Here is a 20,121-nt window from a genome sequence, read left to right as displayed (position 1 = left end):
AATAGGTACATTCGGCGCACAATAAGTAATTAGCTGTTTTAAATAATGCACATAATAATTATTTGGAAAGTTCACGCCGATATGCATAGTAGCAGTTCTAAGGGATATTGATGCGCAGTTTAATTGCAATCGAGAGGGATTACTTTGAGAATTACGTATTCATTATAAAATAATTATTGCTATTGAGTAATACTTATTTCATCGTATGGTGGAAAATATCAAATGCAAAGGTCACTATACGTTCAGAAATTAATTTTTTCAGCATTTTTATTTATTTATTATATACCGCTGATATTCTGGAAAATGCAATGTTTTTTTATATATACAGGTTGTATAAGTTGATAAAACTTTCTTCAGTTTGAAATTATATATTGAAGATAATCTGCATCTTCTTACAACTGAGTAACTAGTAGGTACTACCTGTTATAGAGATAAACGAACCTATACTTGTATTAAATCACAAAATCATTGTAGCTAAAAGCTATACTTATCTTAAAAAGTAAACAGAACTATACATGCTTAGTTATATTTAACTAAAAAAGTGAAGCTATAAGATATACTTATATCCCTTGTATTCGAAACTTTTCTTAATTCATTGGTCTATAGAAATTGATTTATTACAACGCAAATAAAAATCTATAAATATAAAAATACAGTTTAATTATTGAATATGCATCTATACAATAGAAATAAGTTATAAGAAATATGACGGAAGAAAAAGAAAGATTCTTTCCAGTAATCATCCTCCCACCTTATGCTGAGATTTAGGTTATCATGGTAAGAGAGTGAATCGTTTCGCGGTTACCGCATAATGAATTAAAATTGCTGGTTGCGGCGACGAGACTTAAACACAAAGCATCGCTTTAAAGGCAAGAATTATTGTAATTACAACAATTTATTGTTACGGGGTACAATGGCGCAGAATATTGGTGTTCAATGGATCGATGGCGCTATCTAGCGATGTCTTTTTCAGACATGTACATCAAATGATCTAACTGGCGACATCTTGCGCTCCAATATGGGATACTCGATAATTCCGTTGAATTTCTATACATCGATATTTTATTTTAAAATAAAAAAATATTTTTATATTGTAAATTTAAACAAATACTTGCATTACTTACATTTACGTTAATATCTTACGATATTATTACCTAATCCATTTTAATAGAAAATGTTACAAAATGAGAAAAAAAAAATATATATATATACCACAGAACAACAAGTCACAACACCGCAAATTGATGTTAAAATAATCGTTACCGACTAAAAAGTAACTTTCAGTAATCAATTTGTAGTAATTTTAACGTCATTTTGATATCATAACGATTTATGTTTTGCTTAGGATAAATTATGTCAAAACATAAATATAAAAGTTGAAAAGATATGAATATTGAATTTTATAAATTTGTGATGAATTTAACTAATGTGTGTTTCAAAGTAAAATAATTTTTTTAATAAACTAACACAAAATGCACTAAAAAGACGTTTCTCGAGACATTTTCAAAAAATAAATCTAACATTTCCAGAGAAGAATTTGGCTTGAGGCTGAGGCTATTAATCTTTATATGATACAAGAATCGCAAGAGATTTTATCGACAGTGAAATGTGACAAACATTTATCCAGTGATTTCAAAGAGAAGTCTGAGAATGAACCCGCGTTTTAGATAAAACCCGTTTACTGGCGTCTCTGTGTGCATATAGAGGGAAGCCTAAGAATGGACATGCCATAGTGTTTCAAATGGAATCTGTTTACTGGCGCTTTACAAAACGTGCACATGGAGAACTATGTAGCCACGGATATTCCGGCAGGTAACATATCCACGATCTTTAAATTTGTTCTCTGTTTGTACACAAAATATAATTACGTAACATTGTTGATCAGTGTAATGCAAAAATAATAACTAAAAATTAGAATAATTTAAATTTAAAAAAGATATTAAAAATGTGAAATATTCGCAATAATAATAATAATTGGAATTATAATTTAACCAAAGAATTTTCAGACAAAATTTGTCTTTAGAGATGTAGTTTAAGTTCTATTTCTCATGATTTAATAGTGTAATCAGTTTATGAAAGAAGATCGTATTTATATTAATAGTCTTTGAATAGAATAGATATTAAATGTAATCCAGAGATATCTTTGATGAAAATATATTTATAAAAAAATAAATAAAGTCAGCTTTTTATTGAAACAATCACAAATTATTTAACGCTTCAAAATAATTTCAGATCGAGTAAAATCTGTTACCTATATTTAAAAATTATGCGAGCAAGCTGTCCTGCATTCCGCGGACTCGATTTCACCTCGATATGTTATATACTCGGTATCCATAATTTTAAAATAATTGGTTAATTTGACATCCGAGACATTACTGTGTCTCTTGATTGATTAACAAGTTGCAACTAACGTTTGTATTTATTTCTCGAAACTTTAAATTGATCGACAAGTTGCAATTGGCAGCCGAAAAATTCAAGCGCTATATAAGATTAATTTTTATAAAAATATTTACCAAAAGTTTAAAATCGCGTGGGAGTCTTCAATTAAATATTTTATAATTTCCATTTACGTTTGCGTTTACAGTAAAAAGTAATCGTGTAAAAAAGTGCTTTTAATATATGTTTTCTATAGAAACACTATATTAATAATTATAAGATATTAAAACACTTGATAATTTTTTTACATTTTTTAAATAGTTTGAATTATTTTATAATTTATCATTTTTATTTTTATAATTTAGTTTTTACGCAATTACCTATATTTTGTGGACATATTACGAAATAGAACTATATACGTAACACGGAAGAAAATCCAAGACCGTAGATTTGTTACTCTTTAGATATGTCCATGTTTACCCTCCAGACATATCCATGACTGTACAGGTTAATGTGTACGTGTTGTGCATATATTAGATGCTCTAATAAATAAGTTCCATCTAAAACTCGTGCACGTCCATTCTCAAGCTTCTCTCTTTGCAGGTACTAAAACGATTCCTTATCACAGTCCAGCCCACCTACGCTTGAATATCTCATGTCTGGGAAATGATCACATGTTCATAGGAGATTTTGCTCTCTCGTTAATAATAACCGTTTTCACCTCATACAAAGTCTAAGCTGTTTCTAATAAGAAACGATGCTCGCGATCGTGATAACCGGAGGTCACCACGCATTTATTATTACGAAAACTATATTTTGTCTATGAATTGCCTACCACTTTCCTATTTATCAGTATCTGTCGTTGTATATCTCTCATCAACATCTCGTACTCATCACATTAAACGATGCCTCGCGGTGTTACGTGCAGTGCGTCTCGAAATTTATTTGTCGGGGAATATGCATTTATGTATATAGCTATACTTTTCTTTACTAAAGGGTGCGTTCCATTTGACGCTCACACGCTCGCAAATATCATCTATCCTTGTTTAACATTTGATAAACAACAAGGATGAAATAATTTCACTGCGTTGTGAGCGTAAATGCAACTCAACCTAAATATTACGTCGATTTTCAGTTGTTACATGCACGTTTTCGGGAATTTTATAGAATATTATTATTTGTCGCACGACTGACGCGAAGATAAGGGGATTCGCATATGCAATTTCAGCGAACAACTGTCGCGCAAGTTGCCATGCATCGAAAAAGTTGGTCTCTTATAAGTATGGGTTCGTCGGCAATTTTCCATAAGTCGTGGAAATTACAAACACCCGTAAAAAAACACAGTGTATCAGATTAAGCAAAATGCATATAGAAAGAGGGAACGGAACAAATTTTCTCTGCAATTTTTGCAATCTGTTTCTATCTTAGTCTATAATTTCGGTGTCAATATATGTTATTGTATTAGGTACGCAGGTATATTTTTCCTTTATTTTCTCTTATAGTTAATTAATTTTACTTTATTACTTCTTTGTTAATAATATTATATTTATATTATATTTATCATTAATTATGATAGGTAAACATCTTAATTTAAATGTACCAAGGATTTTAAAAGTTAAACGAAATATAAAATTAAAAATATTAATTACATCTAAAATAAATTGTCTTTTTGTACATGAGATATATAATATGCTAGTAATGCAAAAAGTAATGTATAAAACATAATATATACTACAGAATTAATCGTAATGAAAAATTGTATTAGTTAAGTTTTCTATTCGGGATACTATAGGAACAAGAGAAGGAAAAATAAAAATTTTCCAGATTTCATTGCCTACGGATAAATATTCTCACATTGATAAGAACAATCAGAAAAATTGTTTGATTATGAAATGTACAATATTATTAATCTGCATTCTAGACAATTAGTATATTTTCTATTAGTAAATTGTCAAATTTTGCTAATACATTATAATTTGAAACAAATTAAGTCTTACAATTAATTTAAAAGATTGATTATTTATTGAGATCTCCATTTGGTGCAAAAAAATTGAAGAACGATGAAGCCACTTAATATTTACGTATTTATTAATTTTAATGATTTCCCGTCACCATATAATAACAAAAGCTGTATATTATTTAACTTCTTCAAAGCGACAAATAATTTCTGGTTTTTTATTATTTTGTTTGTGTGATTGCTGATCCAGTCCTTTTATTCCTCTGCCACACTTCATTTTCGATGCTTAAATTAATTAAATAATTATTAATAAAAAGTTCCAAAATTATTACATAAAACTCAGCGTGTTTCAAACAAACATCTCAATCTCATAAACAAAATATATACACATATGTATATTCTAATAAATTTTAATATTTTTTAAGTATTAAATTATATCAATTAGTAAATTAAATATTTTTTTCCACAATCTGGTTTTATAAAACTTACTCATCGCTACCATCTCTTGAATATCCAGCTAATGCTCGCCACAGTTCTTTTGGACCTTCGATTGCTAGAGGAAAGTTCTGCCAGGACCATTCTTCAACTGACAAGAAAAAACAAGGCGTAGGATTACTCAATTAGATATAATACGAAGAAATGTATCAATGAAATTGCTAACCTTTTGAAGGATAATCTATGCGCCTTTTAGTTAAATCGGAGTAAGTTTCCTGTTCGTTTTGCAGCAATAGAGGGTTGGTTGACTTAAAAAATGCAATTCAGGAATTATTTAGTATAATTATTATACAATAATTATTACATAAATGATCTTAAAAATATACAATAATACAAAAAAGATTGCAATAATTACGTCAGTTCCAATAATTAGATACCTGTTTGTACTGATTGCTTCTACCAATTCGGGGTATATGCTTCTCAGCTTTATAAAAGAAATCTTCAAATCTTCCGCTTCGACCTACTCTCGGCAAAGTTGGTATTTTGGCGATTTTCAAGAAGAATGCTGGTACTTCTTCCGCAATTGTGGTATTTTCACATATTAATAACATGACGGCTCCAATGAGAAAAGCTGAATATTCACATTGCACAAAAAATAATATTGAACATTTTAATATTTAAATAGATAAGGCATTATTCTTTAGACGTATTATAATTAGACAAGCACTAAACATACATATATCATGTTTGCAAATTTATACGACATGTAAAGATATTATTTTATTTACCATTAAAAAAGACACCTCCGATTCGTCGAGCACACACCCTCTGCAGCATCATTTCGAGAAAGTAACAGTTCAGTGCCTGTAATGAATCAAACGGAGTTCAGTCTTCAAGAGCAACTTCACCCTTTGCACATCACATCGATTACACGCTTTAGAATCAGACGCAACAATTAATTTAACAGGTGAACGTGTTTTAATTGACGTGGCATTCTCGATCACGGTCGACACATAAATGACTGCCATAGAAATCTGCCGATTCTCGCGGAAAGGATGCGCGTCTCGCGGGTATTCGGCGAACACTGAGCGATTTTTCGCGTACGCGTATGGCTTCTTCCATTATCTCGAAGAGTGGACCGGAGTGCTCGAGGACTGTGGGCGAAGGAGAATCGACGAGAAGTTTGCACGTCGTGAAACCTCATCGTATTTGAATCACGCTGACTGTTTGTCCTCTTTCGCGTAACACGTACAGAAATATTCAACCGTGCACTCGTGCGAGTAAAATGCATTCTATAGAACTGATGCCTCGTAGGATGTTTGACACTATGCAATTGCATGAATAGAAGTAAATAAAGAGTTTCCGTAATCGCCAACGCGCGATTGAACGTCTTCAGTGAGAAATTGGAAGTTCTATATATAGATATTTAATTTTTTCGAATAATAGAGAAAGTAACGGCATTGAAAATTAATCTATGGAATAATCCAGACCTTAAAAATAATTTTTTAAATAATATTGTTATTTCAGATAGTTAATTAAACATATATAATAATAGCTATTTTAGTTACAAGCGCTGCGAATAAAAATATTTATTTTAACTGTTAAACGATTTGCTTTAATATTCTGTAAAAAGAGCATATATTATATATTCAGAGATATAATATTTGCTCTTCTCTTTGAAAATCATGAGAAAGATATTGGTTATTCTAATTTAATATCACGGAGATATAATGTTAAGAACTGTAGATTTTTTTTGTAAAAATCGAAATTTAATAGAAAGATAGATCCATAATGACGAATCAGTATAATAACGAATCAGCATAATAACGAAAAATATTTCTTTACCTGAAGATAAACTGAATACAATGAACTTAACTCCATTAGGCTCAGCGTATTTATACTTGATTAAAGAGTAATTAAATATTTAGTTCATGTACGTCTTGTAAATTAACACCAATGTGTTTGTCTTTAACAGTACCGAGAATAAATTTCTCGGCTGGCTTTTATCAGCGGAATATTTATCGTCCACAAGTGAAGTACCTCATACTTTAATTTGACATAAATTCTTAACAAACTCTAAAAGAAAAATCATTTTTGCGCATTTTAACATACAATGCAATTTACATACAACCAATTTTCTGCAGAATATGATTATTGCTACATTACTTACTTGAAAATTAAATTTAATATTGTAAAAGCAAAATTTTTTTATCAACACGATTTTGTTACTGCAGTTGAATACTTATAAGTAGAATATTTATGTATAGTACATAAAATATTGTACCCATATTTATAAAGTGATAAAATCAAATATGTGTCAATACTTTTGCGGTTGCTTCGTATTGCATGTTTTTTCAGCAGTAGACAATAGACAATAACCCTTATTCGAGCAGGTGAATGGCACGTGCTTTCCATATCAAATTGCTTCTAATTTATAATTAACTGAATCGCAATGAACTCTTATAGTTATTCAAATTACTCAAATTAAACATTTCGTTAAATACATGCTTTATTACTTTAGATATTAGACTATTTTATAAGAATAGTTGGTAATTACTTTATTACATAATTGTTTAAAAAATTGTCGCTATATTACTGTGTAATAACTTAAATGAAAATAAAGATAAATAATTATTATAGTTAGTATTATAAAATAAATATTAAACCTTTAACATGAAATCGACAACATAAATTTGAACTCTTCCGTCAGCAATAAGAGTTTTCGAGAAACAGCAAATTTTTCATTGTTTCGGATATAAAAATCTAAAGAAATTCTAGTATACTTGTCAAAACAATGAATTTTTATCATCTTGGAAGTCGGATTGTATTTCATTTTTTTTTACAAACTTAAATTTAGCTATCAAAGTATTAATGGTGCTTTTAAAAACTTTAATTACCTGCTGAGAATTAGTTAATATTTTTATGCCTTTGTTTGTGTATTGAAAGATAGAAGGTAAAAATAATTTAAATACTAAATAGCTCTTGAAATCATAATACTTTATTTGGGATACTTTTGATAAATAAAGCTAGATCGTGAAAACTTAAACCATCGTAATTACAATATTGTTTATGTATAAAGTTACGATTAAATATATGACGCGTAATGAAACGATTATTGATAGAAGACAATGTGACGAACTTTTAAGCGCATGATTGCAGGTACTTTACAGGAGTCGGTTAGTTACATTGTTTCATGAGTCGATCAGAGTTGGCGAGAATCATGGATTATCTCGGTCGGTTTTTCATCTTCAGTTGGATTCTTGATGAGACAGCCAAGCAGTACAGGTTTCACTGGCGACTTCGCAAATCGCTGATAGAGCGCGGCTGGTAACTTCATAATCTGAAAAAAAAAAAAAAACAATTTATTGATTATTTTTTGGAAAATAATAAAAAATAATCAGTCTCAATATAAATTGATGCAATAAAATTCTGTAAACTGCAGTTATTTGTAAGCAAAAGGTATTTTAAGATCGATAAAATTCTTTGAATAATTTTTAACGTAAAAAGGAATTTATCAGATGAAAGAGGCACAGGAAATACAGATCTGATTTAAGTATTTTATATATATATAATATGCTATATAATAAAAATATATTAATTGATATTCTAATGTAAATCATTTAAAACAGATGGAGTTAGTTTTATCTATTTATGTTAAATATTAAAGTTTAACATAAATTTATTTCAAGCTTTAAAACTGGCCTTTTCTTTATAAAATTAAATTTTGTTATAAATATTTTATAGAGGTACTTACCAGTCACCGTGTTAGATCGTTTGCCGAATATGCTACCGTTGAAAGGTGGTTTTTTATACGCAGCGTTTGCACTGATGACGAAGGCTACCATGATAACAGCGAAAGTCAGGATAAGGCGAATGGAAACCATGTCGACGCGTTGATCTATTTTCGTCTGAAATAAAAAATGAAGAATTTAGTGAATATTTATAGGAATAATTTTTTATAATTATTATCTCATTTTATTTACTGTCATAAATAAATCATCAGTTTAATAATTAGAAATAAACAATAATAATAAATTTTAAAAAAGTTTATAATAAATAAAGTTCAATGTAGAACGAAAAAAGCTTACTCTTCTTTGAAAGAACGAAAAGAACTTGCGTGATTCTTAGAAGATTCGGTCACTGAATGTTACGAGCGACGCAAAAGCTGTGAGCTTTTATACTCGGAGAAATGACTCGAAGACAAATGTCTCTATCAAACGCAGTCAACCTACGTTATTTGCTAGTAACGTCACAAGTTCGTCCAAGAGGGTATTGATTTATCATGAAATATCAAAATTCGTAATAACTGACGATGACCAACTTGTATAAAAATAACACATAAAGTCACGCTATGAAATTGAAGAATTATTGAAAAATCTGAAATACTTTAGTTTGTGAAATCATAGATTCGTTCAAGTTTTACAAAATTTATACACAGAGGAAGAAAATACATAATGTGAAAATAAGAAAGACTATATGAATTTATATTTACTTATAATTATTATAATTAAAAGTGACGTTTTTACCTGAATGAACGGGGTGTATCCGAGAGACAATACTCGACTGATGCCTCTTCGATGGTTAGAACGGCTTTTATAAGAGAGTAGTCTATGTTCTAAGAATGTAGTGTGTGAAAAAGATAATAAGCTATCAGAAAGTGTAATGTGATTAAAGACCATCCTGATTGCCTTTTACTTCAGGGAAATAAAGATGTTCGAACGTATTACATAGACCATATATAATCGTGGAAAAACTTAATAAAGTATCATAGTTTAAGATTAATATCTACTTTTATTTAACACTATGGTTTTTATTAAACAATTGAATTAAAATACTTTACTGTAAAATACATTATTAACAGAAATTTAAGTTTCATTATTTTATTACTTATGAGCTTCTGGATAATAAAAAGTATAGTTCTTTTATTATTTATAAGAAATTAAAAGTTTAAACAATATATTTATTAAAAAAGTAATTTTTTAATAACTAATTTTTTTTTAACACATTGACATCTAATATGATTTAAATATATAATTAGAAAATATGAAGAATTACAAATTGTTTTAACTATTATTTAAAAAATTATCTTCTGGGTATATATGTACGTAATTTTGATAAAAAGAATAAAACAAATTATTGATTAGTAGAATAGAGGTAGTTGGATAAATAAAATTCTCTTCGTTTTTTTAAAATTTAATTTTTTAAATAATACCAATAAATGGTATTAAAATAGTATCTATATCTGTTATCGATATAACATCTCTTCTCAGAGTTAGCCATCTAATTTAAAAGTCCTAGGACTTATACCCTTCATCACAGATAAGTTATCATCGAGTACTATTACTTTTCCTAAGTATGATATTCTCATCGCATCGGTCGATAAAAGGCTTTACTATATTTTCAGCATATGATATAATAATTAGAACTTTCAATATTAATTTTTCAATATTATTTTTCCATTATAAACAAAAAAGATTATTTATTTAAAGAAGATTATTTTTCAAATTAACATTGTCGCAAATTTGTTATATTATTAGTCATAAGATACTTCAATTTTTGTTAAAAAAGGTAATAAAATAATAATAGAATTTTTAGATTTTGTTATAAATAACATATTTATTATTACATAATTAAGTAGACACAATAAACGTTTACGACATATATGTATATAATTAATAATATTGACGTGAGTAATATAAATATAATCAAAAAGGTTGTGTTTTAAAAGGAATTGAACTATCCGCATGAGTCAATGCATGAATATTTTAAGCAGTTACTTTATTTAATTTAAAAATTGTTTAAGATAATAGCGTTTCATTTAATATAACGCTATATCATGTTAGTTACAAAAAGTGATTTTAGCAGATTATATAATTATGATATACATGGGTAAAAATATGAGAGAAAGTGATACGACAACATTGTATTTTCCTTTTATGTTATTACAATATATATGCAATAGAGTAATAATAGACTAATACAAATATTTATATAAATATAATTATTATATGTATATATACAATTATAAGTAATCATATAAATAATTACATATACATTATAGTATAAGATAATCAATTATTAGAGCCAAATTTAATCACGCTCTCGATGATCAATCGATTTTTCAGTATTATTATACATACATAATTAAATTACAATTATAACATTCTTCTTAGACATTCAACAAGTAACATTCTATTTAATCATTATTCTCGTTCTCTTCATTTGTCTGCTGCTATTAAAAAGTTCTCAGAGCTAAAATGTGCGTGTGTTTATCGATTGAAAACTGAGAGCGCGATACGATTTAAAATACATCGTATAGGCATATTAGAGTCTACGTCTTATTGTCGCGTCACAACTTTTTCTTCTTAATTTGGCACGATAAACAAACACGTCGTCGATTACTCGCTGTACGATCAATACAAATAATTATTTATTTTACAAGGTTAATAGTTTTCCGATTGGAAACACACAGTCGATGACGATCGACGACGTATTGATGCCGGCCAAGACTTATCGCACTAAACAACGAGTAAATTATCTGTGCTTTATCAGTATACACTTATCGTTTAAGTAATATCATATAAAGCGGTTGCCAAGAAACAGTAATTTAACTACAAAGTGTGGAAGACGTGGATTTTGTTTCGTTTGCTTATTTACATATTGTATATATTATATCGTTGTATAAAAATTATTAATTGCTTTATGTAAACTATAATTAGCGCGAGAATGCACGTGCATATCGTGCGCGCATATAAATAGAATTTATTGCATAATACACATATCACACATCGATGTCCTGCTCACACGTCGCAAGCCTTTTGATTAAATGTTTATTATGTCTTAATATAGACGTATATATAGATATAATTAATTTGCTTTAATGAAAAATAGCAATTTTAAATACATAATTAATAAATTTGAAATGATTAACTTCATGAAATCAGTTTTTCACTGTTTAGATAAAGATTATCTATTAGGGAACAAGTATCCATCTTCCATTTATAATTATCAATTAGGAAAAGATTATTTGTTATTAGGATATTTTTATAAGCCAATTAATATATGAGAAACATAAAAGATATACAAAAATATTTTTATTTAAATTACGTATTATACCCAGTAGGATAAAAAGGCAATGTCTACGATATATTATAGAATATTGTAAAAACGTAATAATAATATCTATTAGGATACATTATTATAGTTTTTAATTTTTAGTTGTTTCTTAACATGTTGTAATAGTAATTAAACGAACGAAATGCATTTAATTGTACATTTTCATAGTGATCATGTTTCATTGCACTAGATTCCTTTGGAAAATTACATATTATCTGAAATACTTGAAAGAATTGTGTATTAATTAAATCACGCGAAATCGATGAAAATTCCAGCGTCGTATTTTTTGAATAAAAATAGAAAATGTAATGCAACCCCGTGTGAACTGGACCTGTGTAGAGCTGTCTTAGGCCTAAAGCGCGATTATAATATTAAATATTAAGTAAAAAATCTTATCATTTATATTAATCATTAACTTAATACTTTGTGATTATATTATTTTACACATAATTATATTCATACGTGCAAAGTTTGCCACTAACTTTCTTAGTTATTCTGTAATAATTTATTTTACTTTTATATTTTGCGTTAAACTTTTTGTACGGACTATATAAAAATGAGAGTAAAAATCAACAAATAAATATAAATATGTGTAAAAATATAAATACATATAAAAATAGAAGAATATAAAAGTATATATAAAAGATATATTAAAAATATAAAAAGATACAATTTTATTTATAAATGGAACATTATATGTAGAATATCAAATTAATATTTTTATATAGCGTTTGAATTATTAGCCTAACAATAATATTATGTAATTTTTAGAATTTTGCATGTGTAATAATGTATTACAATAGATAACAAATTAGTTATTAAAAAAAAAAATTTGTTAATTTCTCTTACGTATTATAATTATTATTATACGTTAAACTGCTGGGACAAAAATTAATTTGAATAACAAAATCGGAAAGAAAAATCATATATGCTTCAGATTACTTCTCTTCGATTACAATGAGAAACACTTTTACGTAATAAATTAATTATAAACTAACGATCTATGCAAGATATGAAAATTCGTGGTCTTCACGCAAACTCTCTCTCCTGTCTGTTATTTTTGTCTATGTATGTTCTATAATTGTTCAGCTTTTTAACTTATTTAACATTGACAGACTTCCTTATAAAAGTCGGTCGCACGTTTCTGCATGGCAATTTGGATTGTTTTCACTATGTTCACCTAATGTTGGGTTGTCCTGATCCTGGTGGGAGAAACCTTCGTCAGTCTGCTCTCTGGACAAGTCTAGATTATCGGGAAGTGGCGAATCACGTTTCTCCTGATGTCGTGGTACCGACTCTATGTTCTCATCCTTCTGCATATCTTCAACCAGTTCCAAAGGTCCGTCGTCATAGTCGAATTCATCTGTCTCACTCTCTTCGATATTTCGTTTTGCTCGTGGATGACTGATCAGAGTGTCTTCAGTTGAGTCATCCATGCTGGATGACTTCTCTGGGTTTGAACATATTTCGTGCAACTGTCCATGAATTATGTTGGCATCTTTGAACAGTTCATTACGGATCTCGCATAGGATGATTACGTCGAGAGGTGACTTTATAATCGTACTCATGATATCGCTCGCCAACTCCTTTACCAAAAAGTTGAGCCGCCAAGTTTCGTGAAGGCGCATAGTGTTCGGACTCAAGGGTGTTAAAGCATCACAATAACATCCTATACTTGCTTGGAGGGATGATCTCAGAGCAAAACAGTTGACTTCCGACGCGATTGATAGTTCGTAAGCGCACAGTTTCAAACAGTGGCTCATAATAGCAAACGACTGATGCTCGTTGCTGACGGACTGGAGCTTGCAGTTTACCTTGGGATATCGGGGAAATAGGCGCACATCCCTCTCTCGCTCGGATTCAGTCTCTGCCCCGGGATTGCAGAGCAGGGCGCAAGCGTCGACCGTGAGAGGCCTTGGTACGCTCGTAGCGCGGCCCACCAACGCCAACACCAACAGGAATATCCAACAGAACGTAGGCGTCATCTGAAAATGATGGCTAATCAATATTCTGAAGGGGATGCGGCTCCGCGTTCCGATGCCGGCTTATTGGAAGGGATGTATGGCTAAGGAGGAATTCCAGGAGTCTGACCACGCTCCCGCATGTATATATTCCAGAGAGTCAGAATGGGATTTCGGTAGCCGCTATGTGTATTGGATAAACGAGGATAGAGATGAGCTTAACAATTGCGGCATTTTAGATGATATAATTAACGTTAATAGACGAATGTTGTGGGTATTGAATAATGCTATTTTAGCGTCGTATATTACTTTAAGAATTTCTCATTTTGATTTTCAAAATCAGACAAATCATGACGATAAGTTTAATTTAATTGGAAAATCTAAATTGCTATAAAGAATATCTTTGAAATGGAATAAAATTTAATTGCACATTCTACTTACTTTTAACGTGGAAAAGACGATTAAATTTCCGAAACACTTTCTCCAAAACACTTCCTTTAACAGAGTTTTATTAGATCGTTTAGAAATAAAAATCTGCTACTGAAACGAATATTAATGTTCCTTTCAGTTTAAAGAATCCGTTGAAAGTGACTTTATTCACGAAGAAGTACACACATCGACGTTCGAAATACAAATATCTGTTACAGCGCTCAACTCTGATGGTTTTATAGTTTCATTCCAAGCAGGGCCGATCTTAGCATAAGTAGAGCCTAGTGCAAATAGATATTCTTTTTGAAAATACAGTATTAATATTTTCTAACTAGCAAAAAGTAAGAAAAAACGATTACAAGTGCTAGGAAAGAATATAACCCATTTACAAAGTAATAAAAGTAATATTACTTTGAGATACATTTTATATTACTAAATGATTTCTTCATCTGTCTATATTTATATAAAAAAATAAAGTTCTATATATTTAAAATAGTATTACTTGGAATAACTTTTAAAAAAATTTTTCAATACAGTACATTCTTCCGTAATTACGCTGTTATATCTTCAATAACGTAATTTATAGAAAATCTTTAAAAATTAAATTATAAACAATTTTTAGATTATATGATAAAGTCGCTTAATAATATTTTCTAAAGTAATATACGAGTGGCATAGTTTTTTTCAGTTCTGGAAAAATTTCAGATTGGTATTCTGAACTTGGTGCCTCAAATTCGGTTCCCAATACAGAAAGATTATTCGCACAGATTAAAAGTCTTTTAGGATATATTTAATCATAACAAACTGTTACTGCTCGCTTACAAAAAAATGTCAATATATCATAGCGAGCGAAAGAAGGCCAGAACATGATCGTTGATACGTGAATATTTCATAGTTTAAATTAGAATCATAAAAACATCAGACTATTTATCATTAATAATTTTTTAGATAACAGTTGCAAACGATGCCAAATATTCTAATCCGTTTTAAATCTCTTTTTAACTTGAATTACGAAATTACAGAAACACATTTTAAAGAAAAGTATTCTTATCATTATTTTTAGAAAGTATAATCCTAAATTAAATTAAAAAAAAAGTATTAAATTAAGAAATATTTATTAGCTAATAATTTTGTGCTATAAGGGCTATATGTTTTTATAATAAGACTTTATGATGGCTTGAAATAGTCGTAATCTTTTTATATAAAGAAAATAGTAATATTTATATGTTTTTTAACTAATTTTTTATCTGTCATTAACGAAACATTAATGTATTAGAGCTGGGTGTGTATTTGAAAAATAGTATTTGTAAGACAATTACATTTTGTATTTTATACTTCAAATACTAAGATTAACAATCAACTTATTATTTGAATTACAAAATACAAAAAACTTTTAATCTTTCAATTTTAAATACAAAATACGTAATACTTTTATGCGCTTCGCTGAAATAAAATACAAAGTACACTTGTGTTGCAAATATTGTGTTTTAAATAAAAGTATTTCAAATATATGATGCCCAGCTCTGAATGTACGTAAATGCTTAAGATCATGAGATGTTACTGGTCACGCTCTTTATGAGATAGAGAGTTAATCGTTCGTCTATTGAAGGATTATAAAAAATAACAAGACATGACCAAAGACATCTTATAATCTTAATAAGTGTACATTACTATAACGTTTCATTAATTATGGTTAAAAAGTTATTCGAAGCATGTATATATTTTAATGTATAAGCATGTACATATTTTAATGTAAACGCCTAAGTATACGATAGATTTTTTTATAAATAACGCGCACAGTCTACGGCGCTAATTCCCAATTGCTTTTTTTATTTCGTAATATAATTGTTCTTTTAGGAATCTTGTTAAATGTTGTTAATATTTGAATAATATTCATATATGTCAAGCACTACTAATAGCAAAATTCTCTGACGTGGATACAAATGTTTATAACTTGAGAAAAACACTAAAAAAAGAAGTGTAATTAAATTAATCAATGAATCATTAAAATAATTAATAATTATTTTAACTGAATAAATTATTGTTTGTCACTACTTACACGTACGTATAAATGTATCTCCGTATATTTTATTCTGTAAAGCGAGTTTAAATTAAATAAAGTTTAAATTAATAAAATATGTTATTGAAAATATATATTAGATATAAAAATTTTACGGCACATGTATGTGTGTTTCGCACATGTGTGTGTGTGTGTGTTTCAGATTTCAAATAATTTTAAAATTTCGAATTTTATTCATCTAATTGTGTCGTAATTTGTTACATTGCATAATAAATTTTTATAATATACTACAAATTACAAAGTTAATTTATTTTTCACAATAACATATATTTCACAATAACAAAACGCGCTAGCAAATTTCGGTTTAATCGTTTAAAATTAAACGAGATTAAACTTACTGATTCTATTGTCAGTTAAATTGTTTGAGTTCGAATACATAAAATATAAATATATATATTATAATGATAGCAGTCTGTAATCAAATAATACAATTAATTTATAAAAAATTACATCTATTTACATTCAATTATATTCAATTATTATACATCGTTTTATCATGAAATTGAGATTTTAATAAATAATCATATTTCTATGTATAAATGTATACAAATCTTTTTAAAAAAATTAAAAATTTGTAGCTTACTTATAAAGGATTTAATTTATCAATTTCTATCCGTTATATTTAAATTTATATTTCAAATTTATATTTTAAACACAATAAAACATTTAGACGCTATTAATGTGATAGTCTAAATATTTACAAGTATGTTTTACATTACCATAGAACAAACATTACAAAAGTTGTAGAATTTCGTAAGCTTTAATTTTGATTAGTTCGAAATTATTTATTATTATACCATTATATAATTTATTATTTTGATTTTACTATTATAATACTTGTTACTTTTTTAAATTTTAAATTGCGTAACTGTACAAATTAAATTTTGAAAATAAATTAAAATTACATTCCGTAAGTTTAATATTTTAATATTTTAATATTTTTAAAGCTGCTAAATTAAAAAATTTACATAATTTAACAGATAAAACATAAAGTTATTAAAATTATAGTTTTAAGAGCAAATACGAGATATAATTTATTATTTTGCCAAATAATAAAAATAAGTATTTAATGAACTAAACGAATTATGCTTTTTAAATGCACAGAAAAACTTATATATTTTATTATCAATAAAATATAGCTGTATAGTATCGTCAAAAATTATATATTGTTATATATTGATTTTTATGGCATCGTTAGAATAATAAATCGAGAATAGATAAATTATTAAAAATAGACAGTTTTTACATTTGAATCAGATAAATTAAACGTGACCTCCACTTGCCCGTTTAATATTTTTTCAGATAAATAAAGTAACGTACATTTTTTAGTAAGACATAACTGAGAAAAAAGATTGTATGTGCATAATTAAAAGATTGTAAACAATATTATATCTTATAAAAAATTTTCATTTATGTTTCCAGTTCTTTATTTTATTCTTTGCCTTTTATATTTAATATATCTACAAAAAAAAGTTCTTGTGTTTGACGATGTCGTAATAAATTTGTGAATAAATAAATTGTGAAATTAAATGCGCGTAGAAATGTGTTGTACATCATGAAATTCACATGTAAAAAATAATGCAAAAAGGAGCATAAATAGTTATTAATTATAACATAGCAATTTAACTTTTGACAGGAAATAAATTCTATAGAAATTGCCAATGATTAATTATCGAAGGTATTGGAACTTTCTAAAGACCCAATAAAAATACCTATTAAAATGTACTTACTATGAAATGTTTAACAAAATATGTTACATTTAATATGAGAAATTTCTACAGAAGAGGGGAAACGAGATATCACAGTAAATTAATGTTAACAAATTTTTAATAGTATAATATGTTTAGACAAATCCTTTTCCGAACGTTACACGGATTGTCAATTCGATTTTAGTTTCTCAAGAGATGAAGAATGGAAAGATTGTCAGAGCATTTTCGTGGTTGAGTTGCTCTCTTTTAAAGATGAAAGGTGGATGTGGGATCGATGCTGTCCGACTACGTGGTTCCATTAAATCGGCGACCTACTCCTTTCCCTGCCATAGTGCGAAACAACTTGGATCCCCTCTTTAAAACAGTCACCTCGAGTTGATAGTTGCTGCTTGTAGAAACTTCATGCTAAAGCTTTTCAAGCGGTGATAATGTTCCTTCTTGTTGATACATCATGACAACCGAGCTTGTGAACAGCGACATTGTTTCACACATAACTACTGTCTTCCACTACGACTGTAGGAGAATTCATATATATGACTATTTAATTGAAATCCGGTTTAATAACGATAATGTTATGGTTCAGTAAGATTAATTTTATAAGTATTACAATCTCCAGATGATAACATAATCAGTCAGATCAAATTTAACGTATTAGATTTTAATTGAATTATTTGTTTGTTAAAGAACTTAAAAGATTGAACAATGTTATTTTAATAAATTATAAAGATTAATGGAATGAAATTATTATTGGAATTAATTCGGGGCGCGCGCAATAATTTAATCATGTCACATAATTTACTTATCATATTTGGAATAATTACATTTAGCGGTAATTGTGTTTTATCGGCATATAATCGATACATTTACATCATATTATTATTTCAAAAGAAAAGAATAATTAATTAGATACAAAAATGCAATTATTACAAAACAATCGAATTAAAATATTAATATAAAATTTTTTGTGATATAAATATGTATGTATGGGATTTTTCATACACTTTATAATATATTCCTTAATTAAAAACTATTATTTAAAAATCTGTTTTGATACTCGTACAAATTCTGATTTCGATTTGTTTGTTGTAACGTGAAACATTGACACGGTATTGGAGAATAGTAAGTTCTCATGGGTCATGTTACATAGGTTGCACCCACATAGAAGATTTACACGTCTACACGAGACGCAAAGTATACCGATATCAATGAGAGAAGTACGCGTGGTACACTAGTTACGATCCTGGCCCTTTCTGGGTCTCGTCCTGTCCTCCACCTACAACGAAGGACGGAGGACGGTATTGATTAAATTCACCGACGGCCATTTTGTCCCAGCGTTCTATTGGTTGCCGTCCATTTTGTCCTTTCCACCCCCGCCGGTGTAACCATAATCGTTTCTTCCTCTTTTAGTAACGTTGTCCCTGTTTGCTACCTGTTCACGTTCTTCAGCCCCGATCCACCCCCGTTGTCGGCGGAAGACGACGCAAGCGTCGCGACATTTTCTGCGGAAGAAATCGGACCATCAGCAATTAGATTCTTCTATGGTAGTTCGTTGCGCACCCTAATGAGCGTTCCGTTTCTGTTCTAGATGTACCTGGAGATATCAACTTAACATTTCAACATTGTCCTCTGATTGGTAAATCGATGACACGTTGATTACTATTTTAGAGAGAGATTTAGTCTATAAGAGAATTATATAAAGTGATCTGTTTATTGATGTTTGATTTTATTTAATTTCTGGCTGACAAAAAATTTTGAAAGACTAAAGAGTGAGAGATAACTGTTTCTCTAATAACATTATTTTATATTATTTATAATAATATTATTATTTCTTTTTTAGTTTTACCTTCTTCTTATAATTATCCTTTTTTAAAATTCTTTTTTAAAAGGCTGCAAGTAGTACTATGATTTTATAAGACAATAAAATGTTTGATAAGTTTAACAGCTTGAATATTATTTTATTCTTAAGATTATAAACGAGCTAAAATTGCAACGTTACTTAAAACTGATAACTCTATGTTTTGTATAATACATTTAACATTTTATCGAGCATCTTCAAGT

At 28.4% G+C, this 20,121-nt stretch overlaps 3 protein-coding genes across 4 annotated transcripts; all 3 read right to left on the bottom strand.

The window, feature by feature from the left end:
- Positions 1-4,418: 4,418 nt before the first annotated feature.
- Eth (ecdysis triggering hormone) lies at positions 4,419-5,839 on the bottom strand. Its single transcript, XM_018504861.1, has 5 exons — positions 5,557-5,839; positions 5,206-5,399; positions 4,995-5,076; positions 4,823-4,919; positions 4,419-4,618 (listed from the first exon to the last, which is right to left on the bottom strand). The coding sequence occupies exons 1-5, from the start codon at positions 5,606-5,608 to the stop codon at positions 4,555-4,557; spliced, it is 489 nt and encodes a 162-aa protein (XP_018360363.1). The 5' UTR covers positions 5,609-5,839; the 3' UTR covers positions 4,419-4,554.
- Positions 5,840-7,753: 1,914 nt separating this feature from the next.
- Positions 7,754-9,326, bottom strand: SIFa (neuropeptide SIFamide). 2 transcript variants are annotated; one of them, XM_018504859.1, is made up of 3 exons: positions 9,295-9,326; positions 8,523-8,676; positions 7,754-8,108 (listed from the first exon to the last, which is right to left on the bottom strand). In XM_018504859.1, the coding sequence occupies exons 2-3, from the start codon at positions 8,650-8,652 to the stop codon at positions 8,017-8,019; spliced, it is 222 nt and encodes a 73-aa protein (XP_018360361.1). In that variant the 5' UTR covers positions 8,653-8,676; positions 9,295-9,326; the 3' UTR covers positions 7,754-8,016. The 2 variants fall into 2 exon arrangements, with proteins under 2 accessions (XP_018360361.1, XP_018360362.1); XM_018504860.1 differs by lacking the exon at positions 9,295-9,326 and adding an exon at positions 8,857-8,905.
- A 3,442-nt stretch (positions 9,327-12,768) lies between these two features.
- On the bottom strand, positions 12,769-14,355 carry LOC108759415 (uncharacterized). The gene is made up of 2 exons (XM_018504858.1): positions 14,287-14,355; positions 12,769-13,869 (listed from the first exon to the last, which is right to left on the bottom strand). Exon 2 carries the CDS (start codon positions 13,867-13,869, stop codon positions 13,006-13,008), a length of 864 nt encoding a protein of 287 aa, XP_018360360.1. The 5' UTR covers positions 14,287-14,355; the 3' UTR covers positions 12,769-13,005.
- Positions 14,356-20,121: the final 5,766 nt, after the last annotated feature.

The sequence above is a fragment of the Trachymyrmex cornetzi genome, unplaced genomic scaffold (genome assembly GCF_001594075.2).
Source record: "Trachymyrmex cornetzi isolate Tcor2-1 unplaced genomic scaffold, Tcor1.1 scaffold1836, whole genome shotgun sequence".
Classification (NCBI taxonomy): domain Eukaryota; kingdom Metazoa; phylum Arthropoda; class Insecta; order Hymenoptera; family Formicidae; genus Trachymyrmex; species Trachymyrmex cornetzi.
The sequence above is the reverse complement of the archived record's forward strand: the minus strand, read 5'-3'. Positions and strand labels throughout refer to the sequence as shown.